At 39.9% G+C, this 18,133-nt stretch overlaps 1 protein-coding gene across 9 annotated transcripts in view; it reads right to left on the bottom strand.

Annotated features, from left to right (window-relative positions):
• Positions 1-18,133, bottom strand: part of MED12L (mediator complex subunit 12L) — a 343,992-nt gene that overhangs the window by 250,217 nt on the left and 75,642 nt on the right. For all 9 annotated transcript variants that reach the window (XR_010139264.1, XM_054552827.2, XM_054552829.2 and 6 more), the window contains 3 exons: positions 15,148-15,297; positions 13,671-13,770; positions 13,214-13,350 (listed from right to left, as the gene is read on the bottom strand). Coding sequence is in view for 8 of the 9 variants with exons in the window: in XM_054552827.2 (XP_054408802.2) it covers positions 13,214-13,350; positions 13,671-13,770; positions 15,148-15,297 (387 nt within the window). In the remaining variant the exon portion in view is untranslated. The remainder of the gene's footprint in view (positions 1-13,213; positions 13,351-13,670; positions 13,771-15,147; positions 15,298-18,133) is intronic.

Raw genomic sequence — 18,133 nt, 5'->3', positions numbered from 1 at the left:
CTGGCTAATTTTTGTACTTTTAGTAGAGATGGGGTTTCACCATGTTGGCCAGACTGGTCTAGATCTCCTGACCTCAGATGGTCTGCTCACCTCAGCCTCCCAAAGTGCTGGCATTACAAGCATGAGCCACCACGCCCAGCCAAAAACTCATTTTTAGAATAGGTTTTCTATAGTATTTATTGCTTATTCTAGTCATGGACTAAAGGTATAGGATTGATAGCAGACACAATAAAAATAAAACATTGAAAGTCTTAATGTTACATGTAAATCTTTTCAGTTGCTTCTAATGAAAATTTAATATAAAATAACTTGCGGATTAAGTTATGGGTTTAATCACGCTGAAAATCAATAATGATGATAGATTACCAAATTTACAGGTAGTAGTAATAAAGATAATTAACATGTACTGAGTGCCTACCCAATTTACAGTCAGACGTTGCAATAAATGTGTTTCAGGAATTCTTTCTTTCAATCTTTACAACCTATAAGCTGGTTATATTATCCCCAGTTTACAAATAAGGAAACTGCAAGGCATAGAGATGACAAATAACTTGTCCAAGGTCACTCAGCTAAGTAACGGAGCTCTTCCCACAACATAACTCTTGGAAATGAACCAAACAGATAAAGCAAAACCTGTGTGTCAAAAGAACCTGGGTAGGTAACTCTGTCTTTCCCTCCAGCGTACACAATACACAATGGCCTTTTGTGTGAGCCCCCAGCGCCTCTGGCTTCTCCTGACTCCACCCTCCTCAATGCTTACACAGCCTCAGAGTATTCTGCTCCCCTGTGCTGGAATATTTACTCCTATGTAACATGCACATTTCACAACATAGCTTTGTGGCTATTAGATCTCCAGCTATTGGCTTTAAATATACATTAGGAAGGCTCAGGTACCACCCTGGAGGCGCACCACTGAGAATAACCAAAAGGAAGTACTTCATTCCAAACACTACAAAGGAGGGTTCAGGTCTTCATGGGGCAGAAACAGGCAGCTTTTCATATTGGCACTTTCTTTTTTTTTTTTTGAGACAAAGTCTCATTCTGTCGCCCAGGCTAGAGTGTAGTGGCACAACCTCAGCTCACTGCAACCTCCACCTTCCAGGTTCAAGCCATTCTCGTGGCACTTTCTAATGAATAGTAAGAAGTTGAACAATGTAAGCGTGCCTTCCTAGCTTTAAATAACAGGTGAATGAGATACATAAGAACAAGAGGTAGGCTTCAGGGGAGGGAATAATTGAGCCCTGGCATATAAAGTTAAGGTCAAAGAAAAAATAACAAACTATAGGCCCAGCCCTGGCATAAATTAAAACACGTAATCATGGCAATAATAATATTAACAGTTTTAAATTTCCAACTACAGGTAGTAGCAGTAATTAAAAAATATTTATTGGCCAGGTGCAGTGGCTCATGCCTGTAATCCCAACACTTTGGGAAGCCGAGCAGCAACAATGTCTTGAGGCCAAGAGTTCAAGATCAGCCTGGGCAATGTAGTGACACCTCATTTAAAATAAATAAATTTAAAAAAGGCCAGGCATGGTAGTATACATCTGTTGTCCCAGCTACTCAGGAGGCTGAGATGGGAGGTGAGCTTGAGCCTAGAAGTTCAAGCCTACAGTGAGATATGATTGTAGGCGACAGCGAGACCCCGTCTCAAAAACAAAAATTATTGAGCAAGTACTGGAAATTTTACACACATCATCTCTAATCTTAATCAACTTGAAAGCAGGTATTGCTATTCCCATTTCAAAGATAAGAAGTCAAGATGGTCATGGGCACAGAACTAGAAAACAGCACTAGGCTGTCCTAATTCCAAAGCCCCCATACATTCTGCTATACCACGCTGCTGCTCACATCACGGGGAAATCAAGATTACTTATAAAAGGAGGATCACCGTTACATGTAAGTCTCCTGAGTGGCTCACAAGGCCCAGGATCCCTGCTGCCCAGCACCACTCCGGCCAGCCACTGCCACCCTCTGTTCAAGCCCTGACTTCTGCCTCTCTAGGGACAAGCTAGACTTCTAATCTAATTGATACACAGAAAATAAAACCACAGGAGTGAATTACCAAAGACTTTATTCTGTCTCCAGATGCTCATATAATATTACCCAGAGCACAATCCCATTTATTCTGCCTCTAACACATGCTAGACTTACTGTCATTTTCACGGTTTTATTTTCAGCACCTTCCACAGTGCCTGGTGCAGAGTAGGTTCGACTGTTTTTAAATCAAAGAGTAAAAGCAATACACTGTGTTACATTAAACCAAGGGAATAAACAAGGTAGATGGGGAGAAAGTTTAGAGATGCACTTAATTAATATGATAAGTAACTGACTTAATTCCGCAGCTGACTAAGTGTGACACACTAGAAGCATTCCCATTCCTCATTTAATAAGTTCAGGCTGCTGGCCTCAACACTATCACTTAGCATCATTTTGAAAGTGTTAACCAATAAGAAGAGACAGGAATAAATATCTGAAGGATATGGCAATGTGTCACTACAGTCTGCATAAAAGGATTATGCCCCACCCCCACCCCCCACCAACCCAGATAATTAACTGGAAAACTTTATTAGAAGTAATAAAAGAGTTGAGCACCACGACCAGAAAAAAATAAACAAGGAAAAAATGATGAACAATATTAAGCAGTAAAAGAAAAAAAATCCTGTTATGCATAGAGCATAATTATATTATTATGCATAGAGCAATTTCATATATTATGAATATTATGCATAGAGCAATTTCATTTACGTCCTCCAACCTTTACAGTTAAGTGTTCATATATGTATATGAAAGTTTCCATATTTATATTTCCAAAAGATATTTGAAACGTATTTTTTCCCTAGGCAAGTAATGGACCTCTTGCCACAACATAACTCTTGAAAGTGAACCAAATATGGACCAAAATTAACAGTGGTTACTGCTGGTATATATCTTTGTTATACAGTATGCCCTTTCTAATGTTTTAATGACAATCCTATCATTTTACAGTTGAGCAAACTAAAGTCTAAAGGTTAAATAACCGTCAAATGTCTCAAAGCTACTACGTCAAATCTGAGTCCAACTCAAGCTATCAGCCTCCACAGACAGGGCTCTTATGCCAAAATACCTCCTGTCTGGGCAGGGGAGTGGGACAGGGGTCCACATTGTGGGCTGAACGAAACTTAATATCAAGAATGTATTCCTGTATTATATATATAACAATCACAAGAAGAAACTTCCACAATGACAACAAACAAGAGAAAATGAATGGACACAAAATTCAAAAATCAATAAGGTCCTTCAAATAACAGCATTGTTTATCTGGTCTCATGAACTTGGGGCATATCTACAGTGGCAAAATAGTAAAAGTACTAATTATGTAGCAAGTAATCATAATTAATGATGTTATCTTCATCTATAATAAAGGTATCTCAAATGTGAAGAAAGGTTTTCAACATCGGGGGATTTGCCACATTCTTCTTTCTCGGGGAAGAACAGGCACAAATCTGAAAGATTAGGCCTAATTCTGTAATTCAGTAATTCAATGTATTCAGTAATTCAATAACCTAATAGTTGTAGAAGCTAACCACAGGTCTTCTATCCTTCAACAAATAAAGAAGGTAAAATAACTGACAACTACATCTGAGAGGCAGGCTTCCTTTAGAAATTAGGAGGTACTTGGTGAGATCTTTTGCCAGTTTAAAGGAAGAAATTTCTTAATATATTACCTAGGTTATATAATATCATAAAAAGGAGTGGGGGAAAAAATCAATGACTTATTACTATCAGCAACAGCTAACTAAAAAGAGTTGCAACTTTTTTAAAATTAAAAATAAAAGGACTTAAGATACTGAATAAAGCTCTTAACAGCTCTTTAATCTTAGACTAAAAGGACATGTTTATAAATGAAATCAATCACTCTTAGTCAAGGTCAAATAAAATGGTCACATTTGGAGGAAGATATTATTCATATTACAGCACCAATAAATAATATGGAATAATATGTAGTGTAGTTATATTAGCAACCCATATAGTTTGCAAGCTGAGGCATACTGTGAGGAGCTGGATGAATTGCAAGTCACAGAAGTAAAAAAGTTGGTCTTAACTGCTAATAGACCTCTTGCTGTACTTGGTCACAGTCACCAATATAAGGTAATAGGCCTAACACTGTTAACCATAAATTCACAAGATCTATTACATAAGCATAAATGGTATTCATTTTTTATAATCTTTATACATATAAACATTTCCAAGCCTGGCATGGTGGCCCAGACATGGTCACCTGTAATCCCAGCAACTCAGGAGGATCACTTGAGCCCAGGAGTTCAAGACCAGCCTGAGCAATATAGTGAGAACTTATCTTTAATTAGCCGGGTGTGTGGCATGCACCTGCAGTCCCAGCTACTCAGCTGGGTATCACATGAGCCCAGAAGTTCAAGGCTGCAATGAGCTGTGATGGCGCCACTGCACTCCAGCCTGGGCAACAGAGCAAGACCCTTTCTCTTACAAGAAAAATTAAAATAAAAAAAATTAAAAAAATATTTTGCATATATACATTTCCAAAAGATATTTGAGGTGGCTGATTTCTGACTGAGAAAGGGACAAGTTTTCCTAACTTCACATCCTTAAAATCAATGTTGACAGTCTTTAGGTCTTGTGACATCAGATAAACCAAACATATACCACGGAAGCAAAAGCAACTTCCTTTTTGTAAAGCAGTAGTTAAAAACAGAAGAGATCTAATTCTGGGAGGAAACAAGACAGATAAGACAATCCTCTCTGAGTATTTAAATCAACTAATTTTTTACTTAGGTTTGTCATTTATTTGCACTTCAACAAAAAATGATTCTTCTAATCCTCAGTCAACGTTTAGGTAATACAAATGAAAAAATAGAGGAGTTGTGAGAAATACGTAATTGCATAACAGAAAGTCATGCAGGGGCTGATCCATAATTTCAAAGTAAAATCTCTCCAAAAGTCCTTAACAAGTACATGTCTCTCATATTTAAAATACAGACTGAGCATCTCTAATCTGAAAATACGAAATCTGAAATGCTCCAAAATCCAAAATGTTTTGAAGACCAACCTGATGCGCAAAGGAAATGCCCACTGGAGTATTTCACATTTCAGATTTTCAAATTGGGGTGCTCAGCTGGTAAGTATATAATGCAAATATTCCAAAATCTGACAAAAGTCTAAACTCCTAAACACTTCTGCTCTCAAATATTTCACATAAGGGATATTCAAGCTATAATTAAAATATTATGCGTAATTTCCAAAATTCATCACTGTACAAAAAACTTTACTGCTTGCCTTTTATGAAGATCAAAGTAACATACAGATAAGAAGGAATTACAAATTTCTAGAAGATGGTGCTTTGTTCTACTCACTTGACAACCAAAAGCTGTCCAGTCAAGAACATAACAACTGGCATTTACTAAGTGCTTATCATGTACTACTACATGAAGTGGATTCTATTAGTAAGGCCATTGTACAGACAAACAGACTGACACTAAGGGAGATCTGAAGCCACTCAAATACTCGGCAGCAAAATGAAGATTGAAAATCAGGTCTGAACTGGCCTAAAGTCTGTGGTATCCTACCAAGGCCAGTGTGCTCAACTTGAGGATTTGAATTTTCTAATTAAAATATTGTTTACTATGTTAAAATTGTCCAGCAAGCTTTTAAAAATTAATAAATTATTCCACCACCTAAATGTACCAATATTCATATTTGGAAATTGTTCGTGAAAATTGTTCATGGCAATTACAAAGGTGTCTTCCTCTTTTTTCCAAAATTACATCTGAAACTTGTTACTTCAGCTATATTGTTCGCTGAAATAAAATCATTTTTTAAATAAACAGTACAAGAAATAGAACATACTAGTTAAGAGTACCATTTGGATTGTACTGTTAATTGGAACTATTAAGGATTCCAATTCCTTTCTTCCACCAATGAGTTGGGTATCAGCCTCAACAATTTCTCATCCTCTCTAGCATTGGTTGCCTTGTCTAAAAAGTAAAAGATTTTTAAAAAAGAGAAAGAAAAACATGCATCTCACAGGCCAGGGAAAAACTAAATAAGATGACTAACACTAAAACAGTGCTCGTTGTTTAAAAAGAACACACACAAAAAAGTTAAAAAAAAAAAAAAAGTCGCATAATACTCAAAAACAAATCAAGAGGCCCACTCCAATCTAAACAACGTGTGACAGGCCCTTCTCAGTGACAGCAAGTCTAAATATCTGGACGCACAATTTTGTTTTCCCAACTATGTTACTAGAAACCAAACTTTTACTAACACATTATTTCAAAAAATAAGAAAATACTAGTTGTAAAAGACTAGCAACGCTTCCTTTGGGTGTCCAGGAGGAAATGTGTTAGCTTCTGAAGCACAATACACTTCTGGCTGGGCTGTGATCAGCATCAACAACATAAATTCAGCACACGTGGATCTCAACAGAAAGCCATCCATGCACGTTTTCCTTGCTTGCTTGACTTTTGCCTTATTTGACTTTCTGCAGTCTTGGTTTTAGAAACTGACTTTTTTCCTTAAACAACAACAAAACCTAAGCATTTAAATGAACATGATTTCCTTTATAACGTGGTCCTGCAGCTACCCCACTCCATCCTGAATCGGTCAACGCCATCCAACTGCCTCCCTACAGAGAGTAAAGACTTCATGAAAACCAGCAAATGTAAAAAGCCCGACAGATCCTGGCTGTGCCCTATGATTAGTAGACTGCGTGACGGGTATCTGTGTGTGCCCACAGTAGCCCCAAGGGGCCCACTATGAGTCTCCGATCATATTCCTTCCAATTCTGCAGAGTTTTTAACTAACTCTATATACATCAGTCAGTAATAATAGCAGCTAGTGTTTATTAAGTACCCATTTACATGCTGGGAACTATAAATATTTGAATGGTTTATCACTCAAATATTTCATGTCATTTTCACATTGTCAGGAAATAGCATGCCCGTTTTACAAAATGAGGAAACTGAGACTCATCAAAAATACGTGAATTGTCCAGTGTCCCTAAAGAAATACATTAAACTGCTGATTTCACAGCAGAGAGCTCCCGTCAGCCACACCCCTACCTCTACCTGCACGTACTGTCTCCCACATCTGAATCTAAGCATTCGTCTAAGACTGACATATACAGATTCCATGACTGTATTCACCCCTACCTTTCCAAGCCAAATCTTATAGAGGTGCCTCCCCTTCCAGTTCACTGCCCGAGTAGCTTTTTAATGAGGTCTAAAAAAGAAATTCAATAAATGCTACTGAGCATCTCCTGGGCCCCATGCATGGTACTTGGGGCTGATAATGTGCATAAGGTGAGGAGAAGAAGAAACAGAGACCCCAGGGAAAGGCTTGCAGGAAGACAAATGTGGAACAAGCACAGCACTGACAGAAAGCGAGCTTTTGTCCTCTGGATCATGGTGATGAGGCAGAGTTCGCCAGCTGCACTGATACAAACCTGGCTGGGCCTGGGACACTGTGCCACAGGCGAGGAAAGCACATATTCTAAACTTAGGGCCTTTGCCATTCAAAACATCACTATGAACTCATCGCAACCTTTCAAAGAATTCTGCATGAATAGTCTAAGCATAAAACAAATCCAAACAATAAATATGTAAGTTTCCCCGTCTGGGGTGCGTGGTTTTAGCAGCAGGGAAGGAGGAAACACACGTGCTGCTGCAGGAACACTCTGTCCAGTGCAGCTGGTTCCATCTTTTCATTACTCAGGATAAAGTTCGCTTCCTGGGACCTCCAAAGAGAGAAGTGAAAAGGCAGCTCTTCCTACCACCTTTAAACTGTCCCTTCTATCCATGTCCTTGAGGCACCCCAAAGATGCAGCTGCCTCCATGCTCACACTCATCCCAAACAGAGAGACGCCAAGAGGAAGGAAGTGGTCTGAGGCCTCTGAAAAGCAAAGAGAGCAACTCCTCCTCCAGCTGCTCAGAGGTGAGGTCACAAGTGACAGGCTCAGTGAGCATGTGGAAACCAGGGGTCCCACTGTCCACATAACGACTCCTTTGTGTGGATGTCAGGATTTGCCACCTCCATCACCCAGACTAGAAATGGCTGAAACACTAAACAAGCAAATAAGTGAGTACATGTTGTAGAAGACACGTACCAGGAATTGGAAAGTGACAAGCATCTGAGTGAATATGGCCAACAGACACACTGCCTGGCTGCACAGTATTTTATCAGGAAAGTTTACCTGCAGATCTTGACATCCAGCTTCTCTTGAAATGTTGGATGATCAGGGAACAGTGGATCCCAAGTAGAATCTAAGAATTTGAGAGGCTTCCCTCTTCAGACAGGGTCTGCCCACTTCCCAGACACCTCAACCCCCACCACCTCCAGGCTGCCTTATACATAGCATCCCCTGACTCATTCCCACTACCTGCCTGGCCACTGTGGGACATGAGCCCTGACCTCAGTATTACCATCTTTATATCTCACACTACTCTGAATGGAAAACTAAGCAGCACAGATCTAGAATAAGGAAACACTCAGGTTTTTGAGATTTTTATTTTCACCTCCCTTGCCATTATACACAAAAGCCCAGACACAGAAACTGTGGCCAAAGAAATGGGGGGTAAAGGCCAACAGGGAGGGAGAGTAAAGAAATACCACATTCCAGGCTGGGTGCAGTGGCTCACGCCTGTAATTCTAGCACTTTGGGAGGCTGAGGTGAGTGGATCACAAGGTCAAGAGTTCAAGAACAGCCTGGCCAACATGGTGAAACCCCATCTCTGCTATAAATAGAAAAATTAGCTGGGCATGGTGGCGGGTGCCTATTAATTAATCCCAGCTACTTGGGAGGCTGAGGCAGAGAACGGCTTGAACTCAGGAGGCGGAAGTTACAGTGAGCCAAGATCATGCCACTGCACTCCAGCGTAGGTGACAGAGCAAGACGCCATCTCAAAAAAAAAAAAAAAGAAATAGTGCATTCCATGTGGAATCAGTGAAGGAACACCACACAGCCTGGCACACCCCAATGTGGGCACAGCATCAGCTCCTACTCCCGCTCTCACGACCACAGTCCAACCACAGGCAGGGCCCAGGCCTCGAATGCCTTCATCCCATGCACTGCAGTTTTCAACAGGCTTTCACCAATACTGAAACTGATTACACACACAAACGTCTCCCATTTGGACAGAAGTTCTCCCCTCCCTACAAGGAAGTAGAGAGGACTGCATTTCCCTGTCGCAGTTCCAGAGAAAAGGGAATTAAGGAATCGAGGAGGGTGAAATTCAGGTTTTCCAAACAGACGTGAGGAAGCAGGCTATGCAACCTGGGGCCTAGGCCTACCTAGACACGACTTCTAGTAACAGCAAACCTCCAACCTATTGCAACTACGAAGTTGATCATGTTTTATCTATCGTATTATCTAAATCCTGAATGAATTATGAAAACAAAAAAGGGGAAGTATATTTTAAAGAAGTGAGACCAATTTCTGAATCCTAACCACACGTAACTCATCAGAGAACAGCATCATCACATTAGTTCTTCCAGTATAATACTAATAATTGCTACATTATTATTATTAACAATTTTAAAACATATTTGTATAGTGCCTTATAATTCTCAAAGTGTTCATGTTTCCTTAGAGAAAAAAAGGGCAAGTACTCTATGCCTACTTAACCGGGTAGGGCACTATTGCACAAAGCCTTGAGTAACTTACTCAAGATCACCAGCTGATCAGTTAACATGATGCTGCAGCACATGCATGAATTCCAGAAATACACAAAGTGACTCTGTAGTCAAGAAAACAGGGCTGGGCACGGTGGCTTATGCCTGTAATCCCAGCACTTTGGGAGGCCAAGGCGGGTGGATCACTTGAGGCCAAGAGTTAGAGACCAGCCTGGCCAACATGGTGAAACCCGATCTCTACTAAAAATATAAAAATATTAACCGGGCATGATGGCAGGGCACCTGTAATTCCAGCTACTTGGAAGGCTGAGGCAGAAGAATTGCTTGAACCCAGGAGGTGGAGGTTGCACTGAGCCAAGATCACACCACTGCACTCCATCCTGGGAGACGGACAGAGACTCCGTCTCAAAAAAAAAAAACAAACAACAACAAAAAAAAAAAAAAAACAAAGAAAAAGAAAACAGTAACCCCTGTTAAGGAGTAAATAGAGAGATAAAACTTGATTACATATACATATATACCTTGATGCATATACCATACATAGAAATACCAAAGACATACTTTAAAAATTAATTTAGTCCAGGCACGCTGGCTCACACCTGTAATCCCAGCACTTTGAGAGTCCAAGGCAGATGGATCACTTGAGGCTAGGAGTTTGAGACCAGCCTGACTACAAACAGAAAAATTAGCTGGACACAGTAGTATGTACCTATAATCCCAGCTACTGGGGAGGCTGAGGCATGAAAATTGTTTGAACCTGAGAGGCAGAGGTTGCAGGGAGCCAAGACAGTACCACTGCACTCTAGCCTGGGCAACAGACTGAGACTGTCTTGGAAAAATAGTAATAATAGTTTAATGTTAAGTATTACAGAAGGATCTATCTATTTTGTTATCCTTTTTGCCAGACTATTAAGAAAAGGTGACCAATCTGAATTACGGGTTGAAAACGTAGCTTTCATCAAGTCTTTCTGAAGTTGAGTCAACATTCAAAATAATTACTGCTAAATGGGGCAACACTGATGGCCCTTCCAGAAATGTGCATGCCTAGAGCCTCCAGGACTCTCAGTCCTGAGCACATGTCGCCCTCTGCTGGCACGCACCTCCCTGCATCCTGGGAGAAGTCACTCAAGTAGGGGAAATGTTCTCCAAACATTTCCCACACACCCTCTCAGCTCAAAGAGTTTTTTTAGTAAAAACTTTCAACACACACTTATTTATAACTTCTATATCTATATGATCATAATAATTACATTCATTTCCAGATACAAAAGAGGCTTTTGAAAATTATAATCTGAACAGAAGTTCTAATAACCTTCTTGCACCCTAATGGCTCATTGCAAGCACCCACTCTGGAGATATCTGTGATTTACAAAGAACCTCACAGTGTGATTTCATTCAGAAAGACTGCAACATAATTTCTGCCCTTGAATTTTTTTGAAAAAACACCCTTATTTTTTTCTTGAGAGTGCTGTAACTTAAGTGTCTGCGGGTGAATGGGGCAATAATCCTGAAGTTAGCCAGTGCATACACTCTGAAGGTATATAGTCAGGCTAACCACAAAACTAAGGTGGTTGTGATAATCTTGGTAAAACCCTCACCAGGAAACAATGTAGCTTTTACTCAATACTCAGTGCAAGAAGCTAAACAATCCAAGATCCCCCTGAATTTTGGGTATCCCTACTTTCCTTCCAGATAACTCACCTATATGTATTAAAAATCTTAGTATTCATGAAGCGTTTTATCTAAGAAAGCCTTCACTAAAAATACACTTTAAAGTTTCCACCCAAAAAGAGCACGTAGCACTCTAACTTGCCTCAGTAAGCAGAGGATTATATCGGCATGCTCCACTGAAGTAGGGAGGCATTGCTACTGAGACTCGCGATGAATTTAAAAAGCACACTCAGTTGGTCCCTTGCTCTCAACGTTCTGAATGATCCTAGCTGGCACCATTAGTCTTGAACCATATCTTTGAGAAGCAGGGTGATCAATCAAAAATTATTCCAAAAAGAATAATAATCTGGAATATGTATCAGGCTCACATAAAGTTAAGAGAAGGAAAGGTTTTTGATGGTGGTGGTTGTTGTTTCATCTTTTCTTTCCACATATGCATTCCCAAAAGCTAGTTGAAATATCAAAGATGCTTGCCAACAGCTAACTAAGATATTGAAGGTGTCTTAAAACTTACCTCTGCAGTCCTGGTGCCTAGCACAGGCTGGATATTATCATTGGCAGTTTTCATTGTGAAAAGAAGAAAAACTTCTTATTTCTCCCCAAATAAGGTTGAGGAAAAAAACAACTGAATATCCTAGTTTTGGGGCAATTCATTCATGAAACAATCTATTGCTAGAAACGTATAAGATAAAAATTGTCTGTGATTATTAATTTTAGATATTAACTTGGCTAGGCTATTGTATCCAGTTGTTTGGTCAAACACCAGTCTAGCTGTCACTAAAAAAATTTTTTTAAGATGTGATTAAGATTTAAATCAGTAGACTTTGAGTAAAGCAGATTATGTTCTATAACGTGTGTGAGCCTAATCTAGCCCATAGAAAGCCTTAAAAGACTGAGGCCCCAGCCAGGCACGGTGGCTCAGGCCTGTAATCCCAGCACTTCAGGAGGCTGAGGCGGGCGAATCAGGAGGTCAGGATTCAAGATCAGCATGGCCAACATGGTGAAACCCCGTCTCTACTAAAAATACAAAAAATTAGGTGGGCATAGTGGTGGGCACCTGTAATCCCAGCTACTCAGGAGGCTGAGGCAGGAGAGTCACTTGAACCCAGGAGGCAGAGGTTGCAGTGAGCCAAGATCGCACCACTGCACTCCAGCCCAGGTGACAGTGTGAGACTCTGTCTTTAAAAAAAAGAAAAAAAAAAAGACTGAGGTCCCCAGAGGAAGAAAGAATTCTGCCTCCAGACTGCCTTCGGACTCAAGACCGCCACATCAGTTCTTCCTTGAGTCTCTAGCCTGCCCTGAATATCTCAGATTTGCCAGCCCCATAATCATGTGAGCCAATTTCTTAAAATAAATTCCCCCTCTTTTCTCCCCCCTCCTTGCTCTCTCTAGGTAGACAGATATAAACATGTATGTACGCATACATATATATATACATACACATAACACACACTTTTCTATTGGTTCTATTTCTCTGTAGAACCCTCACACATTGTCTAAGGATTTTTGAAAGATCATGACAAGTATTCATGCACTGCCCTCTGCTGTGCTAAATGTTAACATACATTCCCCCAAGTTAAAGCCAACCCACCATATTAAGTCCAATCACTAAATGAAGGATATTCTTCTAAAACTAAAATTGGAGAGTGATGGTAAAAGGGCCAAGAAAAATCTTGCCAGTCACTATATCAATATTCCTAGGTAGACAAGCCCCACTGACATTTCATTTTAATAATGGTGGGTAATCTTAGTCCAACAATAGAATGATTTCAAGTGTGTATGTCTTCATAAGATACTACACTTCATAGAAAAGGTTTCACCAGAGTTTCCTGAATAAGAAAGAAGAAAAAACACTATGAAAATAAAAGGTAAAAAGAATTAAAAAAAAATTAACTACCTCTTGGTTATCTTTGTTTTGGTTTGCCCAGAAAATCTTATGATAAAGTGTCTCCATTGAATTGCTGGAATCAGTTCGGTCAAAACAGTGACGATCCAAAACTTCCAACGTGTGCAAAACCCGACTAATAGTCACCCCTATAGGCAGAAATTAAACAAGTGGTTAATGAGGCCAAAAACAGAATAACACAGTACAAAATCACCATTCTATGTGAGGCAAAAGAAATTTTTTTAAATTATCATTCTTGGCATATGTTATCAAACAATCATCAACAAAACCAAACTTGACATTCTAGACAGCCAGGATCTAAAAGGCATCAACTGAAGACTGTCCTCAAAATTCACCAAGTGGCTCTGTCAAAAAGCTGCCTTATTCATGTGGAATGGTTTATAAGAAGCAAAAACACGGCATAAAGTCCAACATTCAAAAGCACTCGTTCCTCTGTGGCATTCTGTACCTGCTGTGGATTCTTGGCACTTGTCAAACGACCACCGAACTTCCACTGCACGGCCTCTTTGTTTTATCTGTTGCTCTACTTCATAAATCCTTGCCCGAACCTGAAAGATAATCGCTTCCAATGAACTTGTGCTTGGAATGCCATAGCGCATGTCTAAATCATGTCAGGTTTTTCCACATGAGTAAAGTATCCTATGGTGAACTACAATCTTGACTGCATTGTAAGAAATGCAGCCTGTGGCCCAATAAGTGAATTTTTAAAATTTACAAAGGGCAATTCAATGTCAGTTTTCAATAATAAATGTTCACAAAAATAAATGCTTGCAAAATTTGTTTTACGAGGGAAATTTCTTTTTTAGGACACCACATGGAAAGGTGAACGTTCTAAAATAATCTCTTTGAGCCATGCTTCCATGTGTGAAAGCAACTTGCAATGTTCTATTAAGAAAACTGCTTGGTAAAAGACAGGGATCTTATTCTTTTTTTTTTTTTTTTATGGATGAACATGATTTTATTTTTATTATACTTTAAGTTTTAGGGTACATGTGCACAACGTGCAGGTTTGTTACATATGTATACATGTGCCATGTTGGTGTGCTGCACCCATTAACTCATCGTTTAACATTAGGTATATCTCCTAATGCTATCCCTCCCCCCTCCCCCCACCCCACAACAGGCCCCGGTATGTGATGTTCCCCTTCCTGTGTCCATGTGTTCTCATTGTTCAATTCCCACCTATGAGTGAGAACATGCGGTGTTTGCATTTTTTGTCCTTGCAATAGTTTGCTGAGAGTGATGGTTTCCAGCTTCATCCATGTCCCTACAAAGGACATGAACTCATCATTTTTTATGGCTGCATAGTATTCCATGGTGTATATGTGCCACATTTTCTTAATCCAGTCTATCATTGTTGGACATTTGGGTTGGTTCCAAGTCTTTGCTATTGTGAATAGTGCCACAACAAACATACGTGTGCATGTGTCTTTATAGCAGCATGATTTATAGTCCTTTAGGTATATACCCAGTAATGGGATGGCTGGGTCAAATGGTATTTCTAGTTCTAGATCCCAAGACAGGGATCTTAGTCTAAATATTAATCACAATCCTATGGTTCAAGTCACATAAGGCTTTGAAACAAATAACCTAGTACTAATAAGAACATACAATAATTACCAAATATCAAAACTACTGCAGGAGTCATGGTCATGTGTTAGAACCACCACCATAATTACAGTCTGGGTGGCAGAACTCTCAGCAAGAACTGTTCAGCAAGACAGTGAAAAGAAAGGGAGCAACTTCAAGAACTTCAGTGGTTCTGAAGAGGCTAAACAATTCTTCAAGGTCACCCAGAGTGTTAGTGGGCAAAACTGTGAATAGCACCCAAGCATCTAGATACTAAAACCTGTGCTTGACCCACTGTGCCCTGATGCCTCTCAAGAATGAAAACAGCCATCAAATCACTGAAACATAAAGTCTACCTGCTGATTGAAAGCCGTGTTCCCACCCGGCATGGGGAGGCTGGAAGGGGCCACCTGCAACAGATCCAGGGGTGAGCCTGGGTTTGCGCTCTTATTTTCATTTGTGGAATAATTCCACACCAAGGCACTTGGGCAACAGAGAGTGACAGTCTGGAAATGAAACAGATGAAGTTGGATGTTCAGAGGAAGGACAAAAGCATAACAATAGCTAAAAAGTAAAAATGACACCCTGTCATCACTGTATTATTGTCTCCTACTAGTAAGTTTAAAACACGAGTGTCTTACCCCATTCTCAACTTTGCAATTGAGAAGACAAAACTAAAAATTATTAAGTTGAAAGGGAGGAAGTACAGCTGTTGAGAAATTAAGGAATAATTCATAAGTAATACTCCAACAGGAACCTGAAAGAACTTAATAAAAATGCAGTAATCATCACTTAAAAATCAGCACTTAAACCAATTTTTCACGCTATTAGAAACATGAGATGAACTCAGAATACGTAATTTCTAAGGTTGTAAAAGCTAAAAAAAAATTATTTAGAAATAAAAACAAAATCAAACAATCATGTAATAGTAGCTTCATAAATGGTGGGCAGGCAGTAACCCTGGACAAGGGGTTGTCAAACTTTTTCTGTAAGAAGCCTGATAGAAAATGTTTTAAGCTTTGCAGGCTACCTACAGTTTTTATATTCTTCATTTTTGTTTTAATAATGCATTAACAACATAAAACCTATTTTTACCTTGTGGGCCGAATTTGATCCACAGCCTGTAGATCTACCTCACCCTAGACGCTTGCAGACACTCTCCACTCAACCAGAAGCACTTTATATGACCATCTTGCTTATGTGTCACAATAACCCCACAATCTAGGTAGTGTTATCCCCCACCTTTACCAAAGAGGACTATGAGCCACGTAGATTAGTAACCAACCCAAGTTTGATTTTATTAATAGCACACATGCTCAGAACCACTATGTTATCCTGCTGCCTCCTAAACATAGATTAAACATTATAACTCACATTTAATTAAGCTAATTACACTTACTCTATGCTGAACACTATCTTGGAAGCTTTCCGTCATCATAACCTTAACCCTATGAGATAATGAGGTAAGAACTATCATTACTCCCCAACCAGACATGGGGAAACAGAGGCTCAAGGTCACAGTTACCAAGTGGCAGAGTGAGGTTTAAAATCAGGTCTGTAATAGCTTTAAAGTGTATATCTAAGCCATTATGCTCTTGTGCCATTCAACAGCAAATATTTTTTTCAAAAATATGAAATTAAGTACAAAAAGCTGGCCAGGCACAGTGACTTGCACATATAATCCCAGCGCTCTGGGAAGCCAAGGCAGAAGGATCACTTGAGCCCAGGAGCTTGAAACCAGCCTAGGCAACACAGTGAAACCCCATCTCTACAAAAAATTTAAAAATTAGCTAGGTGTGGTGATGCACATCTGTAGTCCCAGCTACTAAGGAGGCTGAGTGGGGAGGATCGCTTACTTGAGGCAGGAGGATCACTTGAGCCCAGGAGCTCCAGGCCGCAGTGAGTGAAGATTAGGCCACACTGCCCTCCAGCATGGGCAACAGAGCAAGACCCTGTCTCAATCAATTCATCAATCAATTTAAAAAAATAAAAAAAATAAACTCTGAGGTCTAGGAGACATCTTTGTGGAAACCAGATAGCAGATACAAAGAATGTCAAGTCCCTGAAACCTACCAATCCATCTCTTTCCACTGGGCTACATCCCTGCTGCCTTCCTCATGCCTGTGACAATGTGGAGTTCTCAACTCCTCCTGACAGAGCCCTTCCTTGTGTCCTTGATTCCAAAGCCCTCTAATACCCAGGGCACTGATCTATCAAACACTCCTCCTTCTCCTATTTGCTCTTAGCCCACGAATAAGTTCAAATCTGCCCATCAGAAAAATATATATTTTTTAACTCTCCACTCAGCTGCCATCTTTATCCACTATCCATTCTCTTCTCTTCCCTTCATAAACATGTTTCTCAAAAGAACAATTAGTACTATTTCTCCTTATTCTCCATCACTCCTCGACATTCCTTAATTTGGCTCCTTATCCACCATTCAATTAAATAGTGATCTTTAAAAGATCTTTAAAAGATCTTTAAAAGATCACCAATGAACACTATATTGTCAAAGACAACTTCAGCCATCTTCTTGCCAGATGTCTCCAATACTCTAGACATTGTCCACTACTAATTCCTTTTTGAAACTTTCTGCAGACCCCAGTTTAGCATAGTGGTTGAGTATGGACTCTGGATCCTGATTGCTTTGGTTTGGATTCCAGCTTTGCCACTTTCTTGCTCTGTAATCTATCCGTTACTAATGTTGTAAGAATAATAATGGTTCCCATCTCATAGGCTAGTTCCAAGAACTAAATGACTTAATAACATACGTTACAACTTAGAACAATGCCTAGACCATAATAAATGCTATCCATACGCTAATATAATCATGACAATATTACTGTTATTCTCATCATCTTTGGGCAACAATACTCTCCCCCTGTTCTCTCTCCAGTCTGGCCAACCTTCCCGGTCTCCTCCATGGACTTCTCCTCTGCCCGACTCTTAAGCACTCCTGTCCTTCAGGTTCACGGATTCTCTCTCACTACAAAATTCTCCAGGCAACCTCACTCCCTCTTGGGTTTTTGAACAGCCAAAGTTCTTGAAGGATTCAAATCCACATAAGTAGCCAACTGTCTGCCCAAATCTGCAGCATTGGACATGTAACAACTCTTGAACATATCCATTTGGAGGTTCTAAATAAAGGACAAAACAGTCCAAAATAGTCCAAAGCTGAACTCCCGGAAATGCTTCCAAACTGACTTCTTTGCCTTGCAAGCCTCCTTCTTTTCTACCTCCCCCCTCCCACCAATCTTCCCTCTACTGTGGCCAGTCAATCTAACGACATTACACAACTACCTGTGTCACTTTGCTGCATAAAACCCTCTGATGACATCTCAA

The sequence above is a fragment of the Pongo abelii genome, chromosome 2 (assembly GCF_028885655.2).
Source record: "Pongo abelii isolate AG06213 chromosome 2, NHGRI_mPonAbe1-v2.0_pri, whole genome shotgun sequence".
In the NCBI taxonomy this organism is placed as follows: domain Eukaryota; kingdom Metazoa; phylum Chordata; class Mammalia; order Primates; family Hominidae; genus Pongo; species Pongo abelii.
Note: the sequence above shows the minus strand (reverse complement) of the source record. Positions and strands in the feature narration are given on the sequence as shown.